Below are 20,946 nucleotides of genomic sequence, written 5' to 3'. Positions count from 1 at the left end.
CAATTTTTTGGGTTATTGCTGTCGCCAGAGTGTAAGTAGGCAATTTTCATTACTTTTATTGCAAATTTCAAGTTTAATACTCCTTCCCTGAAATAAATAGGTTTCTTGGTCTAATGTTTACATGAGAGCATCAATAATAAAACAAACATCACCCGTTGTTATTTTCGCCATCTTCAATTGCTCGCCTTTGTCTTATTTCCCAATAATAGTTTTATGGAGTGCTAAAAATGAAAGTTCTGTCCCTTTCACTGACAGGCTGAGAGAATCGGCTTCTCTTGATTTTGTTTTACGTGTTGTGGCCATGCTTTGCTTTGGATAAACTGGTGCGACCTTCATGTTTACATGTGCTGCGTTTTCTCCCTTCTGTTTTGCAGCTGGATTGTAAATAATGTTATTTTAAAGTGCGGACTGATTGGATCTGTTGGATGGATTCCATTCCTTTGACTGAGATACTGCGCTATGGAAATTCTATCTATTATTATTATTAGTAGTAGTAGTAGTGGGGGTAAGGTGTTAAAGACCTCCCTTTTCTTGGGGCCAGCTTCACGTGAGGGCGGTGCCCATCTACTCTCCCTCGGTGCTCTACTTTCCCCAACCCTCTATGGAGTCAGGTATCCATTCCCCATTACATGTCGACTGAGGAAGTTTGCTGCGCTGATCGGGAATTGAACCAGCGCGCTTTCAGTAAGGTACATTAAAAAGTTTTCATCATCAAGCTTCCTTTGTACTCATTGAATGTTCCATGACACACGCTTACTGTTCAATGTTTCTGCACATACTTGAAAAACGTTCTCAGTATTTGTATTTTGTGGGCCACGGCCAAGAAGTCTCCTCGACCCTGTCTGACCAACCCACAGGACACCGTTTACCCATTTGATAATAAAGTGGCAAGATATTGAAAGACTCATGACAACTCTTTATTGATGAGGGTAACAGAAAAAGCAAAGATTTTTCTTTTTTTAAACATAGCCCTCGATCTAAGAGGGGAAAACTACAATCCCAGATCACTTAATAAAAACAAAACACACAAAAAAACAACCAACGGCACTACAATAAAACAAGAGAGAACATGAAATGAGATTACATGTACTAAGATAGGGGTTGGTGTTTATTTGAGGGGAATTTTTTCACGAATAAATAAGTACATGTAGTATATGTCTATTTTTCATTGTTAGTAATGGATGAATACTTTGAGTGGAAAGCCTCTGCAAGCAATCAAAGGTTTGATGTAGATGTTGTAAGAGTCCTGCCTTGAAGTAATATAGGTTGTATTCCGCGTGTTGAAGGTGTGAAGGAAGGCTGTTTTATAGAACCCTGCCTGAGTATTTCATGTTCATCTCGAATAAGTTGATTCTTGGTATGAGAGTAACTATTTTAGTGGAAAATAACTTAGAAATTCACGGAGACATTTTATTTTTAGCATTTTATAGGGAGACAGAGAAAAAGACATAGACAAAGAGAGAGAGAGATGAAGAATACGGATAAATAGCCAGTGAGATATATAGACATGCAAGGAACGATGCTTGAATGAAAAAATAAAAACATACCATGTGTCCACAGATTAAGTTCAACTTTATTGCCCACGAGTGTCGCTCTAGCTAATGTTGATGTTGACGGTGTGGGCTGCGTTGCCCAACGTGAACGTCTGCTTCAGGTTGGTGCGCTCCTGACCTTGGTAGATCACGTGCACCTCGTAGTCGCCATGGAAACCGCGTACTGTGAACTGGGTGCCCGCTGCCAGGTTGTGCGTCTCGTCCGTCATCCACCTGTGCTCATAGAGCTCCAGCACGCGACGTCCGGCCGCCGTCAGCTGTAGAATCAAACATTTATTTTATGTCTACCACAAACACCCGGTGTTTCATTAACTGTAACGGAAGCAAACATTTGACTAATCATGGAGACTAAACAGACATATTTTAGTAAACATTCTCATATTTTATTCTTTTATTATTGATGAAACGTGTTTCGCATTCACTATCAGAAGTATTTTCAATGAAGCATTCCTTATGGAAGACAATGTCCTTTACAACATCATAACTCATCTGGCGCAACTCAGTAATTTAAACAGTGTTTTACTATACCGGTAGGTTACATTATAAAATAATCCTTATCGCTGTGAAAAGCTTGATTCTTACAATTTTAAAGTCTTTATAGTGTTTAAACGTTGGTGAAAAATGTAAAAACTAATGTTGAGACTTAGATGGTAATCATTTTGGTCGTATTTGTGCTAAAGTAATTTTAAAATGGAAAAAAGCATGCCCACATAATTTGGACTAACCATAGGTACACTCAGTAAGCATTTGTCGGATGTCTCTTATAGAAAAAGAATGTTGAAGTCAAGGGTAGTTCTGGGTAGAAATTCTAATAGAAGAAGAATACAATGTGTTCTCATCATGACAGTGATTACAAAACGTCTGTCTGGATGCTGACTGTGCTATAATGCCTGTAAGATCCCTGTTTGGTTAATTGTAACCCAACACACCTGCAGGTTGTCTCCCGACAACAAGAGCAGCTCTTTCATGCCGCCAGTGGGCCTTGTCCCAGAAGCCCCACATGAGGATGCCCTCCACGGCATGATGGCTGTACAGGGCTGTCAGCGCGTGCTCGTAGAAGTCCGCTCGTTTGTTCTCGTCCGTAGCTACACATCCAACTCGGTGGCCCAGATGGGCAACCCCACTTGAGCTAAAGTATCCAGATGTTGCTGAGATTAGAAAAAACCCACATGTAGCTAAAACAGCTTTTGGAGTATAGAAGAAGTGAGAAGAATATTTTTTAAATCCACAGCTATAAAATGAAGACTTTCTGTTTTTCAACATAAAGATATGTTATTCCATGTAAAGTAAATTAATAATAATGGTAAAAAATGCAGATAACTAAAAAGAAAAAAGGATACAGACAGAAATCTAAAATCTTTTATCTTACTGTATTGTAGAACTACTTCATTGTTGTGCGTACATTTGTTTCATTTTTTAGAATAATAATAGGAGAAGGAGAATGAGAAAGGCGAAGGATGTTTATGATATTATTTTTCTTACCTTCATCCCAGCGACGTTTGGGTTAGCTTCATCGGCAAAGTGGCACTGGGCACCCAAACCGTAAAGACTCACATTAGCGGCCTTAAACTGTTGACCTTGCTGAAGATAGGCCTGTCACACACCGCAAAGACTGTGTGAAGATGATATTCGTTTTTACAGATTAAAAAAAATGACTACTGACTAGTATGGAGCAGTACAAGTTGCATTGTTCGGGAACATAGCAAGGTACAGAAGACTATAATGCTAAAGACAACAAAAGTATATTTTAGGCAGAAATGAAGCACACGATGCTTGCAAACATTTGTTCTCAGGTGAATCAGAAGCAAGTTTTCTCATTCACTCACATTGGTTGCGGCACCGTAAGCCACAACGTTGTAGTCGTTGAGGAAGAGTTTGACGTTGGGGTCGGCGGCGTGTGCGATACGGAACAGTTCCAGGTTGTAGTTCGGGTCATTCAGTTGTTGCTGGTACCACTGGCCATGCAGGTTCTCGTTGTTCACGTCCCAGTGCTCCACTCTGATCAAAACAGAAAACACTCTTACTTGATGTGAGTGAAAAAATAACACTGACAACGTGACTTCTTTAACTAGTGGCAGTCTATTTGTATAAGGTTCAAACATATTTTTACAACATAAAACTCAATATTGTAACTGGTATCATCTAGTTTGTTGTGTATGTAGAACAGTAGATTTTGTTTCTCGAAATAACGAAACAATATAAAAAATAAAAAATAAACTACTGACATTATAAAAAGAAAGAAACAAATGAAATAAACTTACAAGCCCTTAAATGTGTTGACGGTTTCCACAATGTGGTCATGGACAACCTTTCGCAGCTCATCCCCATGAAGAGCCTTGATCCAGCTCTGCACCGTTGAGTTGACAGACCACACCAGGTTGTGACCTCTCACCTTAATCCTGTTTTAAACATCTCGGGTGGATGCAAGAAAACTATAACAAACATTTCTACAAACACCTCTGTACACGACATGTGTTGACTCTTAGTGTATGTGCTATTTTCTTAATTTCGTATCAATGTAAGACATTCCCAGTTTTTATTTCATTAGTAGGACTATTTTAAGGAATTATCAAAAAGCCAGAACTGAGTCTGTGACTTGCCTTTCACGAAGTACGACGAAATAGTAAAATACATGGGGGAGCAGCAATCTCTAAAACGCTAAACTCTCTTTCATTTAATAAATGTTTTATAACTAAAATTCACCAATTCTTTCATTATTATACGATGATAAAGTCGAAGATGATGATTATAATGTCAGTGATGAATCTTAAAGTTTACTAACCCGTGACTTTTCAGTCCGTGAATCATGTTCAGGGCAGGCTGATAATTCTTATGTCCCTGAAAATCAGAATCAACTGTTATTATATTTTCCCCTCTATTTGTGGACTGATGTGACCAAGAGGAGAGGTAAGCATTAAATGGCGATCATAATGGAAGCCTCAATGTCGAGTGCCTCAAAAGTATTTTTTCTCCAGAATTTTTACTTGTTTATTTTATTCACAAGGAAGACACACGTGCGATTCATAAATGCCCCCAAAACCCCATTTCTTTGGCTAACAGGAACTACCCAGTGTTTAGTATAGTCTTAATAAAATTAATCTGTACCTTTTAAACTATATTACCTAAACAAATACAAATCACAAGACCCCTTAAACATCATTTCAATGTATGTTAATGTATTTCTTTAGTAGTAACATCCAAAGACAGGCTGCACACGATTTTATGCGCAGCAACATTCAGCATTGAAAAATATTTAAGTTCTTGATTAAAGACTATCATGCAAACTAGAAGTAAAACGTTAAATAAGATTGTTATTATTATACTATCAATTTATGTTAAAATTATAAATCATATTAATAAAAAGTGTACCCTGGTAGGTTCGATGGTGCGCCACTTGAGTTCGTTTTCTGGCACCGCCCAGTTGTAGTGCTGGTGGATGAAATCCCGGTATTTTGTCTTGGAATCATTGTTGTAGGCCCAGGCGGCCACAGCGGTTCCGAACGGGAACGACTTCTTCTTTTGTACCACCTGTAATCAACGACAGTTAGCTTTATGAAAACAAAGATTTAGTCTGGGTGGCTTTTATACATTAATATTAAAAATATAAAATAAGTATTAAAATTAATATTAATCCTACATCTTCTATTGTATCTTTTATTTTGTGTATCTCTTCTCTACTAACTGTTCACGTGGTCAAATGTGCCTCACAATACAGTTTACACATGTATTAGAATTGAAATGGGTATTTTTCAACATAAGAGTATGCTGAATTTTGGTCTTGTCGCTACAGATGTCTCTAGTGACAAAGTGACAAAGAATATTCAAATAACTACTAAAGCCATAACGAAGGCAAATCGGGGGTGACACCACGTGGAGCTTGCGGTAAAGTAGCTCTTTAGTTTGTTGTACTCTGTCCCCAGGCGGATGATGATATCAACTATGACTTACCCGTATGTTTACTTCACCGTGGTGATGTTACCACCAGCTGTAACGCTGAAAACAAAATCAGGAAGGTCGTGAATGGATTTCAGGTCAGATTTTACACATTTGACGAAGGATGCATGATGTTATTGTGTTTCTTTAGTAGTAACATCTCATGACAGGCTGCACAACGATTTTATGCGCAGCAACATTCAGATTTGAAAAATATTTAAGTTCTTGATTAAAGAACATCGTGCAAACTTGAAATAAGCCGTGAAATAAGATTGTTATTAATATACTATCAATTTATGTTAAAATTATAAATATTATTAATAAAACAAATAATGAATTATGTATGATTACATACAATATTGTAATAGTCATATTAAATTCGCTTTAATTAAAAAAATGGTATAACAACAGTGTTACTTTATTGATACACACAGAATTGGTACACTACTGACGAGATATTTTATCAATGCAAAACTAAGATAGGTTGTTATATATTGAAAGCAGCACGCACTGAACACTATGTTGCTTCTTCTCAGTCTGTCGATCTCGCTGCTCACATCAGCAGCAGCAGCACCCGCGGGCATGCGCTTGACTGAAGCGTCGTCGACGACAAAACTGATGCCCTCCTCTGGTCCTTGATAGTGGATTCTGGTCAGCCTGACATCTGCGGAAAGACAGTCGAGAGGCTATACGCCTAGCATCTGAATCTGAAAGATTCCCGAGCTTATCGCAGTCGACCCAGCTGAGAACCTGACCTCATAGAGAATTGAGGAAAGTAAAGCAGCGAGAGGAATAGGACATGGACACCGCCCTTCACAACTAAATGCTAAATGCTGAGAAAAGTGTGCACTTCCTTCCTTACCAGCGAGCATTGCACTTTACACCAATCAACATGGATGTCAATGTTATATATATTCGGATTATAATCAATTGACTAGTCCGCCTGATTATCTTCCTCTGTAGATTTATGACTCTCCATCCTAACTGTGCGTTTCTTGATTCCTATTTTTACCTTTATACTTGTCTTTTATTACTCGTCTGCATATTTGTTTCTCATTCCGTCCTTCGTATTCTTTCCATGTCTCCTAATTATTTCAAGTTCTAAGAGCATGCCCTTCATGAGTGTGGTTGTGCGCCTTTAAAATTACACGTTGTTGTTGTTGTTATCTTTATTTACCTTTATTTGGAACATAAAACAAGCCGATCAGATGAACCCATCCGTCTTTAACTCTAGTTTCCTCTTGGCTAGCTGCTCTCTTGTACTCGTGAGTTCCGTCTGGAAAAAGATACTACAATTCTAGTTACACTCTAAACACACTCTTCTGCTTTAATAGATATCTTGAGAGGACCAAACTAATGTGGAAGCTTTACATATTTCAGTAAAGCTCTTAATGTCGTTGAGTGTAACTCTTAAAATCCATCATAAAAAATAACGCAAACTTTCAAGCAATCATCACTGAAACTGTGTGTATCCAAACCTACAAAACCAATACTTTTAAAGACGATTTGGAATTTAGTCAGGACAAAGGACTAACATGCATGCAAAGTAACCAGATTTCGATGCTGTGATGGTGATTTCCTCGGTGAGACGTAGTTGTGGACCCTGAGTACTTCTACCCAAACAGAAATTGCACTCTGCACTTACCTGTCATCTCAAACTCCACCTGCAGCTCAACTCTGTGTCCGATACCCCGGTCATTCTGTAGTTTGATGTGGGCGCTCACCTCGTAGCCAGTCCCTCGTGTCACGTTGATATATTGTGACGGCCCTTGCCAGTATTTCTTTCTGTTACCATGGAAATTATGGTCGTAAAAATCATAACTCTGAATATTTACAGCTGTTGAGTATTATTTGTTGTTAGTTACAAAGCTAAATTTGTTTCTTTTTTCAAGAGTTAGCGCCCAAAGTTCATTGTCGTATTTGTCGAACTTGTTAATGGGATTTTTGTTATGATATATGATTTACACATCATGCTAACAATAATTTTGATTTCTGACCTGTTTTGTACCTCCATAGCACCAGCACCAGAATGGCTGACAGTCACGATTTTGCACTGAACAGGACTACAGCAGTCCCAGTGGTCGAGAGATTCGAACCCTCCATTCTGTAGAACCTCTTGGCTCACCACACTGGCTACCAGTGCGCAAACCACCCATGCAATCAACGTTTGCATTATGGACAAAGCAACCTTCAACCTTTACAACAATGACTAGTGTAACTGCTAAACATGCAATCTTTTTCTTACTTAAATACCATTCCCAAGAAACCTTATAATTAAGCAAAAACCTTTTAAAATATTTCTTTCCTTTAAAAAAAAGATCAGAGACTAGACATGAACATTCTGACACAAAATGATGGCACGAGCATGGCTGCTAAAATAGTTTACATCACGGTCGAGTACAAAGCAGGTGTTTCTTTTCTCACAGTGGGGGACTTGATGTTGATAAAGTTATCTACAGTGGAACCTCGGTTAACGAACTTAATCCGTTCTGGAAAACTGTTCGTTATCCGAAATGTTCGTTATCCGAAACAATTGTTTCCATAAGAAATAAAGGAAATAGATTTAATTGGTTCCCAGCCCCTGTTGACTCGCTAATATTTGAAAGTTGCAGGCTATATAGGTATTTGTTTTAATGAGAACAGTTATAATGCAGTTTAAATGAAGTTAAATATAAAAACATTAACGAAAGCATTGAAACATCAGAAAACTTGTCGTTTTGACGGCGTGGATGGAAGCAGGTGTGGGGAGGATGGGGTGGAATTACTGCTTTGATTCCCCCTCCATGAACACGTGACATTATAAAATCAGGGGTAACCTTTTTCTGTAGCTTTGAGGTTAAAGAAAAAAAAAACTTGTCCAGTGTCTGTTCCTTCTGCCTTTTTTTGTAAAACTCTTCGGTAATAAGACATCACATATCCGACAGACGCATGCCACCTTCATACTTTGAAATCATTTCCTTTTTCAATTCATTTGTTGGCCGCTTTTTTGTCATTACCTCACTACTATTAATTGCTCTTAATCTTCTTTGGAGCCATGATTGAGGATTATCTTATTAAAATAAAGCACACAAATCACTAAATAAGAAGGATGCGCATAGATAAGGAACGATCGATCGTAACTGTGTCTCGAGCGCGAATGATGACATGCTGGTCGGTCACGTGTGGTTCACGAGGCTGTTCGTTATCCGAAATTTTGTTCGCTATCCGAGACAAACTTTTAGCGAAATTTTTGTTCGTTAACCGAAATATTCGCTATCCGAGGCGTTCGCTAACCGAGGTTCCACTGTAGAATGTAAAGGTGAGGGACCTCAGTGCACGCGCTCTTATATGCCATACATGTCTTTTACATTCCACATTCTGACTTGATATCACTTTCAGACTGGATATTTACATGACAATTACAAGTTTTCTTTTGAAAATAATTTGTACTTTTACAATGGGGACACCTAAATATCGCAAAACTGACGGCTAATCGACCAATAATCAAACAAAAGAAATATTTTACAGGATAGTTTCTTCCCTGATTAACGACGAAGTTTATAAACAGTGGCGAACTACATTTCTTCACAATCCAGTCTGCCCACCAATGTAGTTTATACACAATTTTGTTTAAATGTCAGTCGGCGAGGCTTTGAATTTAATTGATTTTAGACAGGTTTGTAGGACGAAAAACAGTTGTTCGGATTCTTAAAATGACAACTTTGTAACAAAATGTAGGTAACGTTTTTGGTCTCTTTCTGTAACCTGTAGGCTGTTTTTGTTTCTAGCATAAAACCTGGTGTAAACTTTTGCTGACAGATTTTATCTGTCCTTTTACCTTTTGTAAAGCAGTTTAGTGTATACAATCTTTGTAATTCCTTCTTATTTAGCCAAGGTCTTTCTTACAGATTATGTAAAAAAAAAAACAAATGCACTTCAGAGTCGACTGGACCACTTTTATTCACTATAGCTCGACATCTAAGGAAGCATTCTACATGTTTGTGCACATATAGCAATCATATTTAATAGTTTAAAATCATCTGAAGGTTTACTCTGGTTTACTCACTTGAAAGTTTACTCTGAAGATACTGAAATCAAGCAAAAAGCGCCATGAGGAGTCTATGAAAGTATATAAAAAGTATATAAAAGCTAGGAGCAAGAAAGACGTAGTTTTATAAGTGTATGTTTATGTCTTCTCATTACACATTTGACTGACAACATCCGTATTGCCATAGCAAAGCAGTGAGTACACATCAAACACAGCCTACAATATATTGTTTAGAACCGATATCCGACCTGTATATCTATGCGTATATTCCAGTCTTTTATATTTGTCAGTGTTCGTACCTGTGTGTGTTCGTGAATGTGATTGCACGATGTGCCACTGACAATCGCCTGCTTATCTCTACTGATCCATTTTTTTTTAAAGGAAAACAAAAGTTAATAATGCGTTTAAATATTTTTCTTTTCTTTATTCGGCTGTAAACTTAGAGAGACACTTGTGGCCACGATCCAAACAAATAAAAGAAAGAAAGAAAATGTCATCATTTAGCAAACAAATCCTCAATGCAAGTTCTCTGACGGACACGAATTTTGGCCGAATAAATCCCTTGTTAATACACTTTTTATCAAGGATAGTGCGATTTCTCCAGGGTAAAGGTCTGTGTGCCGCCGTTGTACGTGATCTGCACCTCGTAGTCGCCATGGAAACCTCGCAAGGTGAACTCTGTGTCAATGTGTGCTTCTCGTCCGTCATCCAGCGCTTTTCTCACCGACGAGTATAAAGAGAGCAGTGCCTTAAATATCTTAGGCGTCCATGTTTCACGAGCTCTGGAGTCCATCAGGTATAGCACATCGTATGTTTTCTTTGCAAACCGTGTGGCCAGAAGCTCTAACAAACTTCACAAATATTCAATAATCTAATATTTGGAATAGTATGTAAAGAGTACCTACCTAAATCTCCATACACTAATTTGTTGAATGCACTCACTAAAACCTATAGAAATCTGTTACAGGCAATAAGTTGGATCTTCTCTACATAAGCACATAGCACTCGATATAAGAGGGGAAAACTCCAGTCCCAGATCACTCAAAAAAGAAGAAAGAAAGAAAAAACAAAAAAACAACGGAGCTACAATAAAACAAGAAAGTATATGAAATGAGATTACATGTATTAAGATAGGGGTTGGTGTTTTATTTGAGAGGAATTATTTTACGAATAAATAAGTACATGTAGTTTATGCCTATTTTTTTCATTGCTAGTAATGAATGGCTATGCTGAGTGGAAGGCTTCTGCAAGCAATCAAAGGTTTGATGTAGATGTTGTAAGAGTCCTGCCTTGAAGCAATATAGATTGGATTCCGCTTGTTGAAGGTGTGAAGGAAGGCTGTTTTATAGAACCTTACATGAGTATTTCATGTTCATCTTGAATAATTTGATTCTTGGTATGAGAGTAATTATTTTAGTAGAAAATAACTTAGAAATTCATAGAGACATTTTGTTTTTAGTATTTTATAGGGAGACATAGAAAAAGACATAGAGAGAGAGAGAGAAAGACAAAGGAAGGATACGAATAATAGCCAGTGAGATATATAGACATGCAAGGAACGATGCTTGAATGAAAAAATAAAAACATACCACGTGTCCAAAGATTAAGTTTAACTTTATTGCCCACGAGTGTCGCTCTAGCTAATGTTGATGTTGACGGTGTGGGCTGCGTTGCCCAACGTGAACGTCTGCTTCAGGTTGGTGCGCTCCTGACCTTGGTAGATCACGTGCACCTCGTAGTCGCCATGGAAACCGCGTACTGTGAACTGGGTGCCCGCTGACAGGTTGTGCGTCTCGTCCGTCATCCACCTGTGCTCATAGAGCTCCAGCACGCGACGTCCGGCCGCCGTCAGCTATAGAATCAAACGTTTAGTTCATGTCTACCACAAACACCCGGTGTTTCATTAAGTGTAACGAAAGCAAACATTTGACTAATCATGGAGACTAAACAGACATATTTTAGTAACAATTCTCATATCTTATACTTTTATTATTGATGGAATGTGTGTTTCGCAATCATTATCAGAAGTATTTTGAATGAAGCATTGACGTAAAATCCTTATGTAAGACAATGTCCTTTACAACATCATAACTCATCTGCCGCAACCAATAGTAATTTAAACAGTGTTTTACTTTACCAGCTGGTTACATTATAACATCATCCTTATCGCTGTGAAAAAGGGCGTAAGCTTGATTCTTGCAGTTTTAAAGTCTTTAAAGTGTTTAAGCGTTGATGAAGTCTCAACATTAATTTTTACACTTCTGTCAAAGTACCGCTTAGATTGTTGTAGCATGTTATTATTTGCATTATTGTCAAACAATGTCGTTGGCTACAACCAGGTGTCCTCGTTTCTTTAATGCAAATTGTCGTACTTCTGATTATGCATGAAGAATACAGCCAATAACATTCTCAGTCAAATAATACTGATGTGACTGTACATTTACCTTCAACACATTCATAGCAGAGATAAAGGACTTTGGTGTAAAACAATTTTTTTAAACTCGTTCAAATGGGTTCATTTCCGGTCTTTTTTGCGGATTTTCATGGAAAAAAATGATGTCTACTTCAAACTTACTAATTTACAGTTTTATCATAAAAATATTATTTATTATAAACAAGCAGAACACATATCTTTGTCCTCACATAGATGGTAATCGTTTTGGTCGTGTTTGCGCTAATAGAAGAAGAATCCAATGTACTCTCATCGTGACAGTAATTCCTAAATGTCTGTCTGGATGCTGGCTGCGCTATAATGCCTGTAAGATTCCCACGGTTAATTGTAACCCAACACACCTGCAGGTTGTCCCCGACAACAAGAGCAGCTTGTTGATGCCGCCAGTGGGCCTTGTCCCAGAAGCCCCACATGAGGATGCCCTCCACGGCATGATGGCTGTACAGGGCTGTCAGCGCGTGCTCGTAGAAGTCCGCTCGTTTGTTCTCGTCCGTAGCTACCACATCCAACTCAGTGGCCCAGATGGGCACGCCCACTTGAGCTAAAGTGTCCAGACGTTGCTGAGATTAGAAAAAAAAACCCACATGTAGCTAAAAAAGCTTATGGAGTATAGAAAGTTATATTAGTCTCTTTACATCCACAGCTATAAAATGAAGATTTTTCGATTTGTCAACATAAAAATATGTTATTCCACTTAACGTAAATTAACAAAAAATACTAAAAAAAATGCAGATAACTAAAAAGAAAAAAAAAAAGGATACAGACAGTCCGAAGCTGAAATCTTTTATCTTACTGTATTGTAGAACTACTTCATTGCTGGGCATACATATGTTCCATTTTTTGCAATAATAATAGGAGGAGGAGATTGAGATGGGCGAAAGATGTTTATGATATTCTTTTTCTTACCTTAATCCCTGCGGGGTCTGGGTTAGTCTCCTCGCCAAAGTGGCACTGGGCACCCAAACCGTAAAGACCCACATTAGCGGCCTTAACCTGTTTACCTTGCTGAAGATAGGCCTGTCACACACCGCAAAGACTGTGTGAAGATGATATTCGTTTTTACACATAAAAAACAAAGACTACAGACTAGTATGGAGCAGTACAAGTTGCATTATTCGGGAACATAGCAAGGCACAGAAGAATGTAATGCTAAAGACAACAAGAGTATATTTTATGCAGAAATGAAGCATACGATGCTTGCAAACATTTGTTCTCAGGTGATATAGAAGCAAGTTTTCTCATCCACTGACATTGGTTGAGCCACTGTTAGCCACGACGTTGTAGTCGTTGAGGAAGAGTTTGACGTTGGGGTCGGCAGCGTGTGTCATACGGAACAGTTCTATGTTGTAGTTCGGGTCATTCAGTTGATGCTGGTACCACTGGCCATGCAGGTTCTCGTTGTTCACATCCCAGTGCTCCACTCTGGTCAAAACAGAAAAATCCTCTTACCTGATGTGTTCTTACATAAGTGAGTGGAAAACTGACACTTGACAATGTGACTTCTTTAATTAGTGGCAGTCGATTGCTATAAGGTGTAAACTAGTTTTTACAACATAAAACTCAATATTGTAACTGGTATCATCTAGTTTGTCGTGTATGTAGAACAGTAGTATTAGGATTCTTGAAATAACACAAAAATATAAAATAATATAAAATAAACTATCGACATTTAAAAAAGAAAAAAAAAATGTAATAAAATCAACTCACAAGCCCTTAAATGTGTTGACGGTTTCCACAATGTGGTCATGGACAACCTTTCGCAGCTCATCCCCATGCAGAGCCTTGATCCAGCTCTGCACCCGCTCGTCGACAGACCACACCAGGTTGTGACCTCTCACCTTAATCCTGTTTAAAACATCTCGAGTTGATGCAAGAAAACTATAACAAAACTTTCTACAAACACCTCTGTACACGACATGTGTTGACTTTTAGTGTAAGAGAATATTTTCTTCATTTCGTATCAATGTGAGACATTTGCAGTTACTATTTCATTTGTAGGACTACTTTAAGGAATTATCAAAAAGACAGACTCGCCTTTCACGAAGTGCGAGAAATAGTAAAATACGTGGGGGAGGGGGAATCTCTGAAACGCCAAACTCTCTTCCATTTAAGAAATGTTTAATAATTAAAATTCACCAATTCTTTCATTCTTATACGACAATGAAGTCGACGATGATGTTTATAATGTTGGTGATGGTGGTTGCTGAATCTTAATGTTTACTAACCCGTGACTTTTCAGTCCGTGAATCATGTTCAGGCCAGGTTGATAGTTCTTATGTCCCTGAAAACCACAATCAACTGTTATTATATTTTCCTCCTCTATTTGTGGACTGATGTGCCCAAGAGGAGAAGCAAGCATTAAATGGCGATCATAACGGAAGCCTCGATGTCTAGTGCCTCAAAAGTATTTTCTCTTTTTACTTCTTTATTTTATTCACAAGACACACGTGCGACTATCAAATGCCCCCAAACCTCATTTCTTTAGCTAGCAGGAACTACCCAGTTTCTAGTATACTCTTAATAGAACTAATTTGTTACATTAAGTTGTCGTTACTTAGCAGCCATGGACAATAAGAAGATATGTCTGTAGTAACTGTAATCAATCAAGCGCGCGCACACGCACATATATATATATACACACACGATTTTACAAAGTAAAACTATGAATATGACAACAGGTAACTTTGTCTTTCCTTGCTGTGATTGGAGTACCTTTTAAACTATTCTCTCCCTGAACAGATATAAATCAGCAGACCCCTTAAACATCATGTCAATATATGTTAAAATTATAAATCTTATTAATAAAAAATGTACCCTGGTAGGTTCGATGCTGTCCCACTTGAGTGCGTTTTCTGGCACCGCCCAGTTGTAGTGCTGGTGGATGAAATCCCGGTATTTTGTCTTGGAAGCATCGTTGTAGGCCCAGGCGGCCACAGCGGTTCCGAACGGGAACGACTTCTTCTTTTGTACCACCTGTAATCAACGACAGTTAGCTTTAAAAACAAAGATTTAGTCTGGGTGGCTTTTATACATTAATATTAAAACAGGGCTTCTGCTAAGGCTAAATTCTTTGGGGTCCCAGGGACCCCTTCTTCACATTTTTTAAGGGTCCCTGTTCTTCTCCCAAACTTGAAGGGACCCCATTGACGAAAATTGAAGGGGTTCTCCGAACTTTTAATGCGTACTGTACGCAATTTTTTGCGTAAGCGGAAGCCCTGTAAAATATAAAATAAGTATTAAAATTAATATTAATCCTACATCTTCTATTGTATCTTTCATTTTTTGTATCTCTTCTCTACTAACTGTTTATGTGGTCAAATGTACCTCACAATAAAGTTTACACATGTATTAGAATTGAAATGGTTATGTTTCAACATAAGAGTATGCTGAATTTTGGTCTTGTCGCTACAGATGTCTCTAGTGACAAAGAATATTCAAGTAATGACAAAGGCCATCGGAGGTGACAGCAGGTGGAGCTTGCGGTAAAGTAGCTCTTTAGACTGTTGTACCCTGTCCTCAGGCGGATGATGATGATATCAACTATGACTTACCCGTATGCTTACTTGACCGTGGTTGATGTTACCACCAGCTGTCACGCTGAAAAAAATCAGCAATGTAGTGCATGGATTTCAGGTCAGATTTTACACATTTGACAAAGGCTGCAGGATGTTATTGTTTCTTTAGTAGTAACATCCGATGACAGGCTGCACACTATTTTATGCATAGCAACATTCAGCATTGAAAAATATTTAAGTTCTTGATTAAAGAACATCGTGCAAACTTGAAATAAACCGTGAAATAATATTGTTATTAATATATTATGAAATTTATATTATTAATAAAAAATTATGAATAATATGATTACATACAATACTGAAATAGTAATATTAAATTCGCTATAATTTAAAAATGGTATAACAACAGTGTTACTTTATTGACACACTGAGAAGTGCTACACTAGTGACACAAAATATTTTATCAATGCAGAACTAAGAGAAGGTTGTTATATATTGAAGGTTACACGCACTGAACCACTATGTTGCTTCTTCTCAGTCTGTCGATCTCGCTGCTCACATCAGCAGCAGCAGCACCCGCGGGCAGGCGCTTGACTGAAGCGTCGTCGACGACAAAACTGATTCCCTCCTCTGGTCCTTGATAGTGGATTCTGGTCAGCCTGACATCTGTGGAAAGACAGACGAGACGTTAGAGGCCTGGCATCTGAATCTGAAAGGAGTTGAGGAAAGTAGAGCAGCGAGAGGAATAGGACATGGACACCGCCCTTCACTGCTAAATACTAAATTCTGAGAAAAGTGTGCACTTCCTTCCTTACCAACGACCATTACTCTTTACACCAATCAACATGGATGTCAATACATGTATATATTCGGATTATAATCAATTGACTAGTCCGCCTGATTATCTTCCTCTGTAGATTTATGACTCTCCATCCTTACTGTGCGTTTCCTGATTCATATTTTTACCTTTAATACTTGTCTTATTACTCGTCTGCATATTTGTTTCTCCTTCCAACCTTCGTATTCTTTCCATGTCTCCTACTTGTTTCAAGTGCTAAGAGCATTCTCCTTCATGAGTGTGGTTGTGTGCTTTATACTGTTGTTGTTTGTTGTTGTTGTTGTGTTTATTTACCTTTATTTGGAACATAAAACAAGCCGATCAGATGAACCCATCCGTCATCAACTCTAGTTTCCTCTTGGCTAGCTGCTCTCTTGTACTCGTGAGTGCCGTCTGAAAAAAAGATGCTACAATTCTAGTTACACTCTAAACACACTCTTCTGCTTTAATAGATATCTTGAGAGGACCAAACTAATGTGGAAGTTTTACATATTTCAGTAAATCTCTTAATGTCGTTGAGTGCAAAGCTTAAAATGCATATACAAAAGTAACTTAAACCTTCAAGCAATCAAGTGCCACTGAAAATGTGTGTATTCAAACCTACAAAATTAAAACTTTCAAAGACGATGTGGAATTTAGTCAGGACAAAGGACTAACATCCATGCAAAGTAACCAGATTTCGATGCTGTGATGGTGATTTCCTCGGTGAGACGTAGTTGTGGACCCTAAGTACCTCTACCCAAACAGAAATTGCACTCTGCACTTACCTGTCATCTCAAACTCCACCTGCAGCTCCACTCTGTGTCCGATACTCCGGTCGTTCTGTAGTTTGATGTGGGCGCTCACCTCGTAGCCAGTCCCTCGTGTCACGTTGATATATTGTGACGGCCCTTGCCAGTATTTCTTTCTGTTACCATGGAAATTATGGTTGTAAAAATCATAACTCTGAATGTTTGTTGCTGTTGAATATTATTTGTTGTTAGTTACAAAGCTAAATTTGTTTCTTTTTTCAAGAGTTAGCGCTTAAAGTTCATTGTCTTATTTGTCGTCCAGGTTAATGGGATTTGTTGTTATGATATATGATTTACGCCTCATACCAACAATGTTTTTGATTTCTGACCTGTTGTGTACCTCCATAGCACCAGCGCCAGAATGGCTGTCAGTCACGATTTTGCACTGAATAGGACTCCAGCAGTCCCAGTGGTCGAGAGACTCGAACCCTCCATTCTGTAGAACCTCTTGGCTCACCACACTGGCTACCAGTGCGCAAACCACCCATGCAATCAACGTTTGCATTATGGACAAAGTAAACTTCAACCTTTACAACAATGACTAGTGGAACTGTTAAACATACAATCTTTTTCTTACTTAAATACCATTCCCATGAAACCTTATAATCAAGCAAAAAACCTTTTAAAATCTTTCTTTAGTTTAAAAAAAAGATCAGAGACTAGACATGAACATTTTATCTGACACAAAATGTTGCCACGAGCATGACTGCTAAATAGTTTACATCACGGTCGAGTACAAAGCAGGTGTTTCCTTTCTCACAATGCGGGACTTGATGTTGATAAAGTTATCTAGAATGTAAACGTCAGGGACTTTGATGCAGATGCACTAAAATGCCGTACATGTCTTTTACACATTCGCTGTATTTCGGATAAGTCTGCATCTAGGTATTAAAACTTTGACTTCTGACTTGATTTCACTTTCAAACTGCGAATTTTCATGAGAATTATAAGTTTTCTTTTAAAACTAATTTGTACTTTTACAATGGGGACACCTAAATGTAACACAACTGACGGCTAATCGACCAATAAACAAACAAAAGAAATATTTTACAGGATAGTTTCTTCCCTGATTAACGACGAAGTTTGTAAATAGTGGCGAACTACATTTCCTAACAATCCAGTCTGCCCACCAATGTAGTTTATACACAATATGTTTAAATGTCAGTTGGCGAGCCTTTGAATTTAATAGATTTTAGACAGGTTTGTAGGACGAAGAAACAGTTGTTCGGATTCTTACAATGACAACTTTGTAACAAAATGTAGGTAACTTTTTTGGTCTCTTTCTGTTACCTGTAGACTGTGTTTTTGTTTCTAGCATAAAACCTGGTGTAAACTTTTGCTGACAGAAATTCTCTGTTCTTTTACTTTTTGTAAAGCAGTGTATACAATCTTTGTAATTCCTTATTTAGTCAAGATCTTTCTTAAAGATTATGTAAAAAATAACAGTTTATATAAGTGTTTATAAGTCATTTGAAGGTTTACCCTTGTTTACTCACTTGAAAGTTTACTCTGAAGATAATGAAATCAAATCTATGAAAGTATATAAAAGCTAGGAGCAAGATAGGCGTAGTTTTATAAGTGTATGTTTATGTCTTCTCATTACACATTTGACTGACAGCATCCGTATTGCCATAGCAAAGCAGTGAGTACACATCAAACACAGTCTACAATATATTGTTTAGAACCGATATCCGACCTGTATATCTATGCGTATATTTCAATCTTTTATATTTGTCAGTGTGCGTACGTGTGTGTGTTCGAGAATGTGATTGCACGATGTGCCACTGCCAATCGCCAGATTATCTCTACTGATCCATTTTTAGAGGAAAACAAAAAGTAATGATGCGTTTGAATGTTTTTCTTTTCTTTATTCGGCTGTAAACTTAGAGAGACACTTGTGGCCATGATTCAAACAAATAAAAGAAAGAAAGAAAATGTCCTCATTTTGCAAACAAATCCTCAATGCTAGTTCCTGACGGACACGAATTTTGGCCGAATAAATCCCTTGTTAATACACTTTTTATCAAGAATAGCCCTATTTACCTGAGTTAAAGGTCTGTGTGTCGCCGTTGTACGTGATCTGCACCTCGTAGTCGCCATGGAAACCTTGCAAGGTGAACTCTGTGTCAATCACGGACCTTCATACGGTCTCTGATGAAACCCCAATCTGAACATTTGCTGGAGTGTTTACTTTGATTATCCATGGTGCTTGAATTTTATTTAAATCTTTCTTGATGTCTTCAAAGTTTTTGTAGAACACACGTTCTGGCAATGGAGGTTGTTCTCGTTCAGTCTGTAAAAGAAGACAGCTGCAGTTACATTCAGCGATAAAATTTATTTTAATATTTTTAAATCACCTTTATCTTTTCATTGCTCTCCTATAAATAAAGAGGTAGTACCTGGCCTTTATTTTTAATCTCACTTTATACTGTTATGTATTATACATTTTATATTATAAAGACTAAATAAATGAGCAGACAAATTTACAGGTTTTGGCCTTGTGGTTTTGTGATTCATGTAATTTGCTTGGCATCCATTGGCAAGCTCCATGGAACAAGACCGCTACATTTTCCTGATGGACCTGTAAAATGTTAGGATTTGGTTAAAAAATTATTGAATAAAACAACATAATGAAATTTAATTGGAAGAAAACATTACTAATTTCTTCTCTCCTCACCACATTAAAAACTTGGCGGTATCATACAAATCAGAATTTGAGAATGTCATTGTTTTTACAATGGAAAATTCGTATTTATCAAAATAATATAAAGCACATGATGATGCTGCTGATGATTATAAGAAAACTACTAGAAAGTACAAAATAGTGTTCACGTTCTGGGACATAATTCAAAATTGCCACAAAATATGTCTAAATATAACCATCAGCATCTCCAGAAAAAGCTTTAAAAAAATAGCATACTTATTGGCACATACCGTATTTTATGCAGCCTTCCTCGAAATGTCGAGAGCAGATCTTGGCGTTCTTTGGATTGAAGCTTTTTATCGCACCGATTGATAGCATGAATCAAAGCCGCCCTCCACTTGTCTTGATCTTCGCTCTCGCCTGCTTTAGGAATCGATATGAATGACAAGCCTCTACACTTCGCTTTAGTGGTATGGCACCAACAATGCAACAATGTGCACCTTTCCATTTTTTTGCTGGCTCTTGTGAATCCATTTAGGTCTGCGAGCAGATGCCGTGTGTAAACGTATATCGGAGTTCATACAAGCCGCCGTACCGGAAGGTAAGAGTGTTCGCAGTCTCGGTTAGCCAACGAAAGCAAGACTAACCGCGGCCTTGACCCCAAGTCACGCATCCAGGTATGAAGGTCCGTGGTGTCAATGTGTGCTTCTCGTCCGTCATCCAGTGCTTTTCTCACCGACGAGTATAAAGAGAAGAGTGCCTTAAATATCTTAGGCATCCATGTTTCATGAACTCTGGAGTCCATCAGGTATAGCACATCGTATGTTTTCTTTGCATACCGTGTGGCCGAAACTTTAACAACCTTTCGGAAATATCAGAAAGTTTGTTCCTATCCTCAGGTCTTCTTTACACAGTTTGCGAGCTATTTTGAATTTATTTTGAGCGATTTTTTGTCGTGGAAAAAAATGAGTGGCTCATCGAACAATTTCCTCGGGGATGACTTTGTTGGTGATACTAGCAAATAATCTATTGTTGAAAACGACTTTGCCAATGATTTTTAAGATATTTTAGGAAGTATGTTTGGTGCTAAGTGACGGATGTTTTTGATAAAGGCAAGAAGCCCATTTATATGTGTTGATTTTTTTTCAAAATAATAAAACTGAATTTTTCAGAGTGTAAGTAGGCAATTTTCA

General features: G+C 37.9%; 2 protein-coding genes across 2 annotated transcripts; both read right to left on the bottom strand.

Annotated features, from left to right (window-relative positions):
- Positions 1–1,553: 1,553 nt before the first annotated feature.
- On the bottom strand, positions 1,554–7,842 carry LOC112570182 (anti-sigma-I factor RsgI6-like). Its single transcript, XM_025248492.1, is given in 15 exon segments — positions 1,554–1,810; positions 2,483–2,497; positions 2,499–2,644; positions 2,647–2,701; positions 3,036–3,146; positions 3,380–3,551; positions 3,815–3,952; positions 4,336–4,391; positions 4,923–5,081; positions 5,502–5,524; positions 5,527–5,546; positions 6,003–6,150; positions 6,664–6,762; positions 7,132–7,271; positions 7,484–7,842. Coding segments are annotated over 15 exon segments (1,674 nt in total). The 5' UTR covers positions 7,660–7,842; the 3' UTR covers positions 1,554–1,594.
- A 3,268-nt stretch (positions 7,843–11,110) lies between these two features.
- Positions 11,111–17,774, bottom strand: LOC112570181 (anti-sigma-I factor RsgI6-like). Its single transcript, XM_025248491.1, has 12 exons — positions 17,439–17,774; positions 17,086–17,225; positions 16,613–16,711; positions 15,993–16,146; positions 15,517–15,562; positions 14,780–14,938; positions 14,191–14,246; positions 13,673–13,810; positions 13,216–13,387; positions 12,872–12,982; positions 12,307–12,525; positions 11,111–11,365 (listed from the first exon to the last, which is right to left on the bottom strand). The coding sequence occupies exons 1-12, from the start codon at positions 17,612–17,614 to the stop codon at positions 11,150–11,152; spliced, it is 1,686 nt and encodes a 561-aa protein (XP_025104276.1). The 5' UTR covers positions 17,615–17,774; the 3' UTR covers positions 11,111–11,149.
- Positions 17,775–20,946: the final 3,172 nt, after the last annotated feature.

Source organism: Pomacea canaliculata, linkage group LG8 (assembly GCF_003073045.1).
Source record: "Pomacea canaliculata isolate SZHN2017 linkage group LG8, ASM307304v1, whole genome shotgun sequence".
In the NCBI taxonomy this organism is placed as follows: domain Eukaryota; kingdom Metazoa; phylum Mollusca; class Gastropoda; order Architaenioglossa; family Ampullariidae; genus Pomacea; species Pomacea canaliculata.
This window is presented reverse-complemented; position numbering and strand designations above follow the sequence as displayed.

What these genes read in the sequence shown, in the direction of transcription:
- LOC112570181 (XM_025248491.1), bottom strand. Translation starts at nt 17,614, where the DNA reads ATGCAAACGTTGATTGCATGGGTGGTTTGCGCACTGGTAGCCAGTGTG. An exon ending in AGAAGCAACATAGTGGTTCA is followed by an intron (nt 15,563 to 15,992) that starts GTGCGTGTAACC and finishes GATTTTTTTCAG; the next exon opens with CGTGACAGCTGGTGGTAACA. An exon ending in CAGACCCCGCAGGGATTAAG is followed by an intron (nt 12,526 to 12,871) that starts GTAAGAAAAAGA and finishes TTCTAATCTCAG; the next exon opens with CAACGTCTGGACACTTTAGC.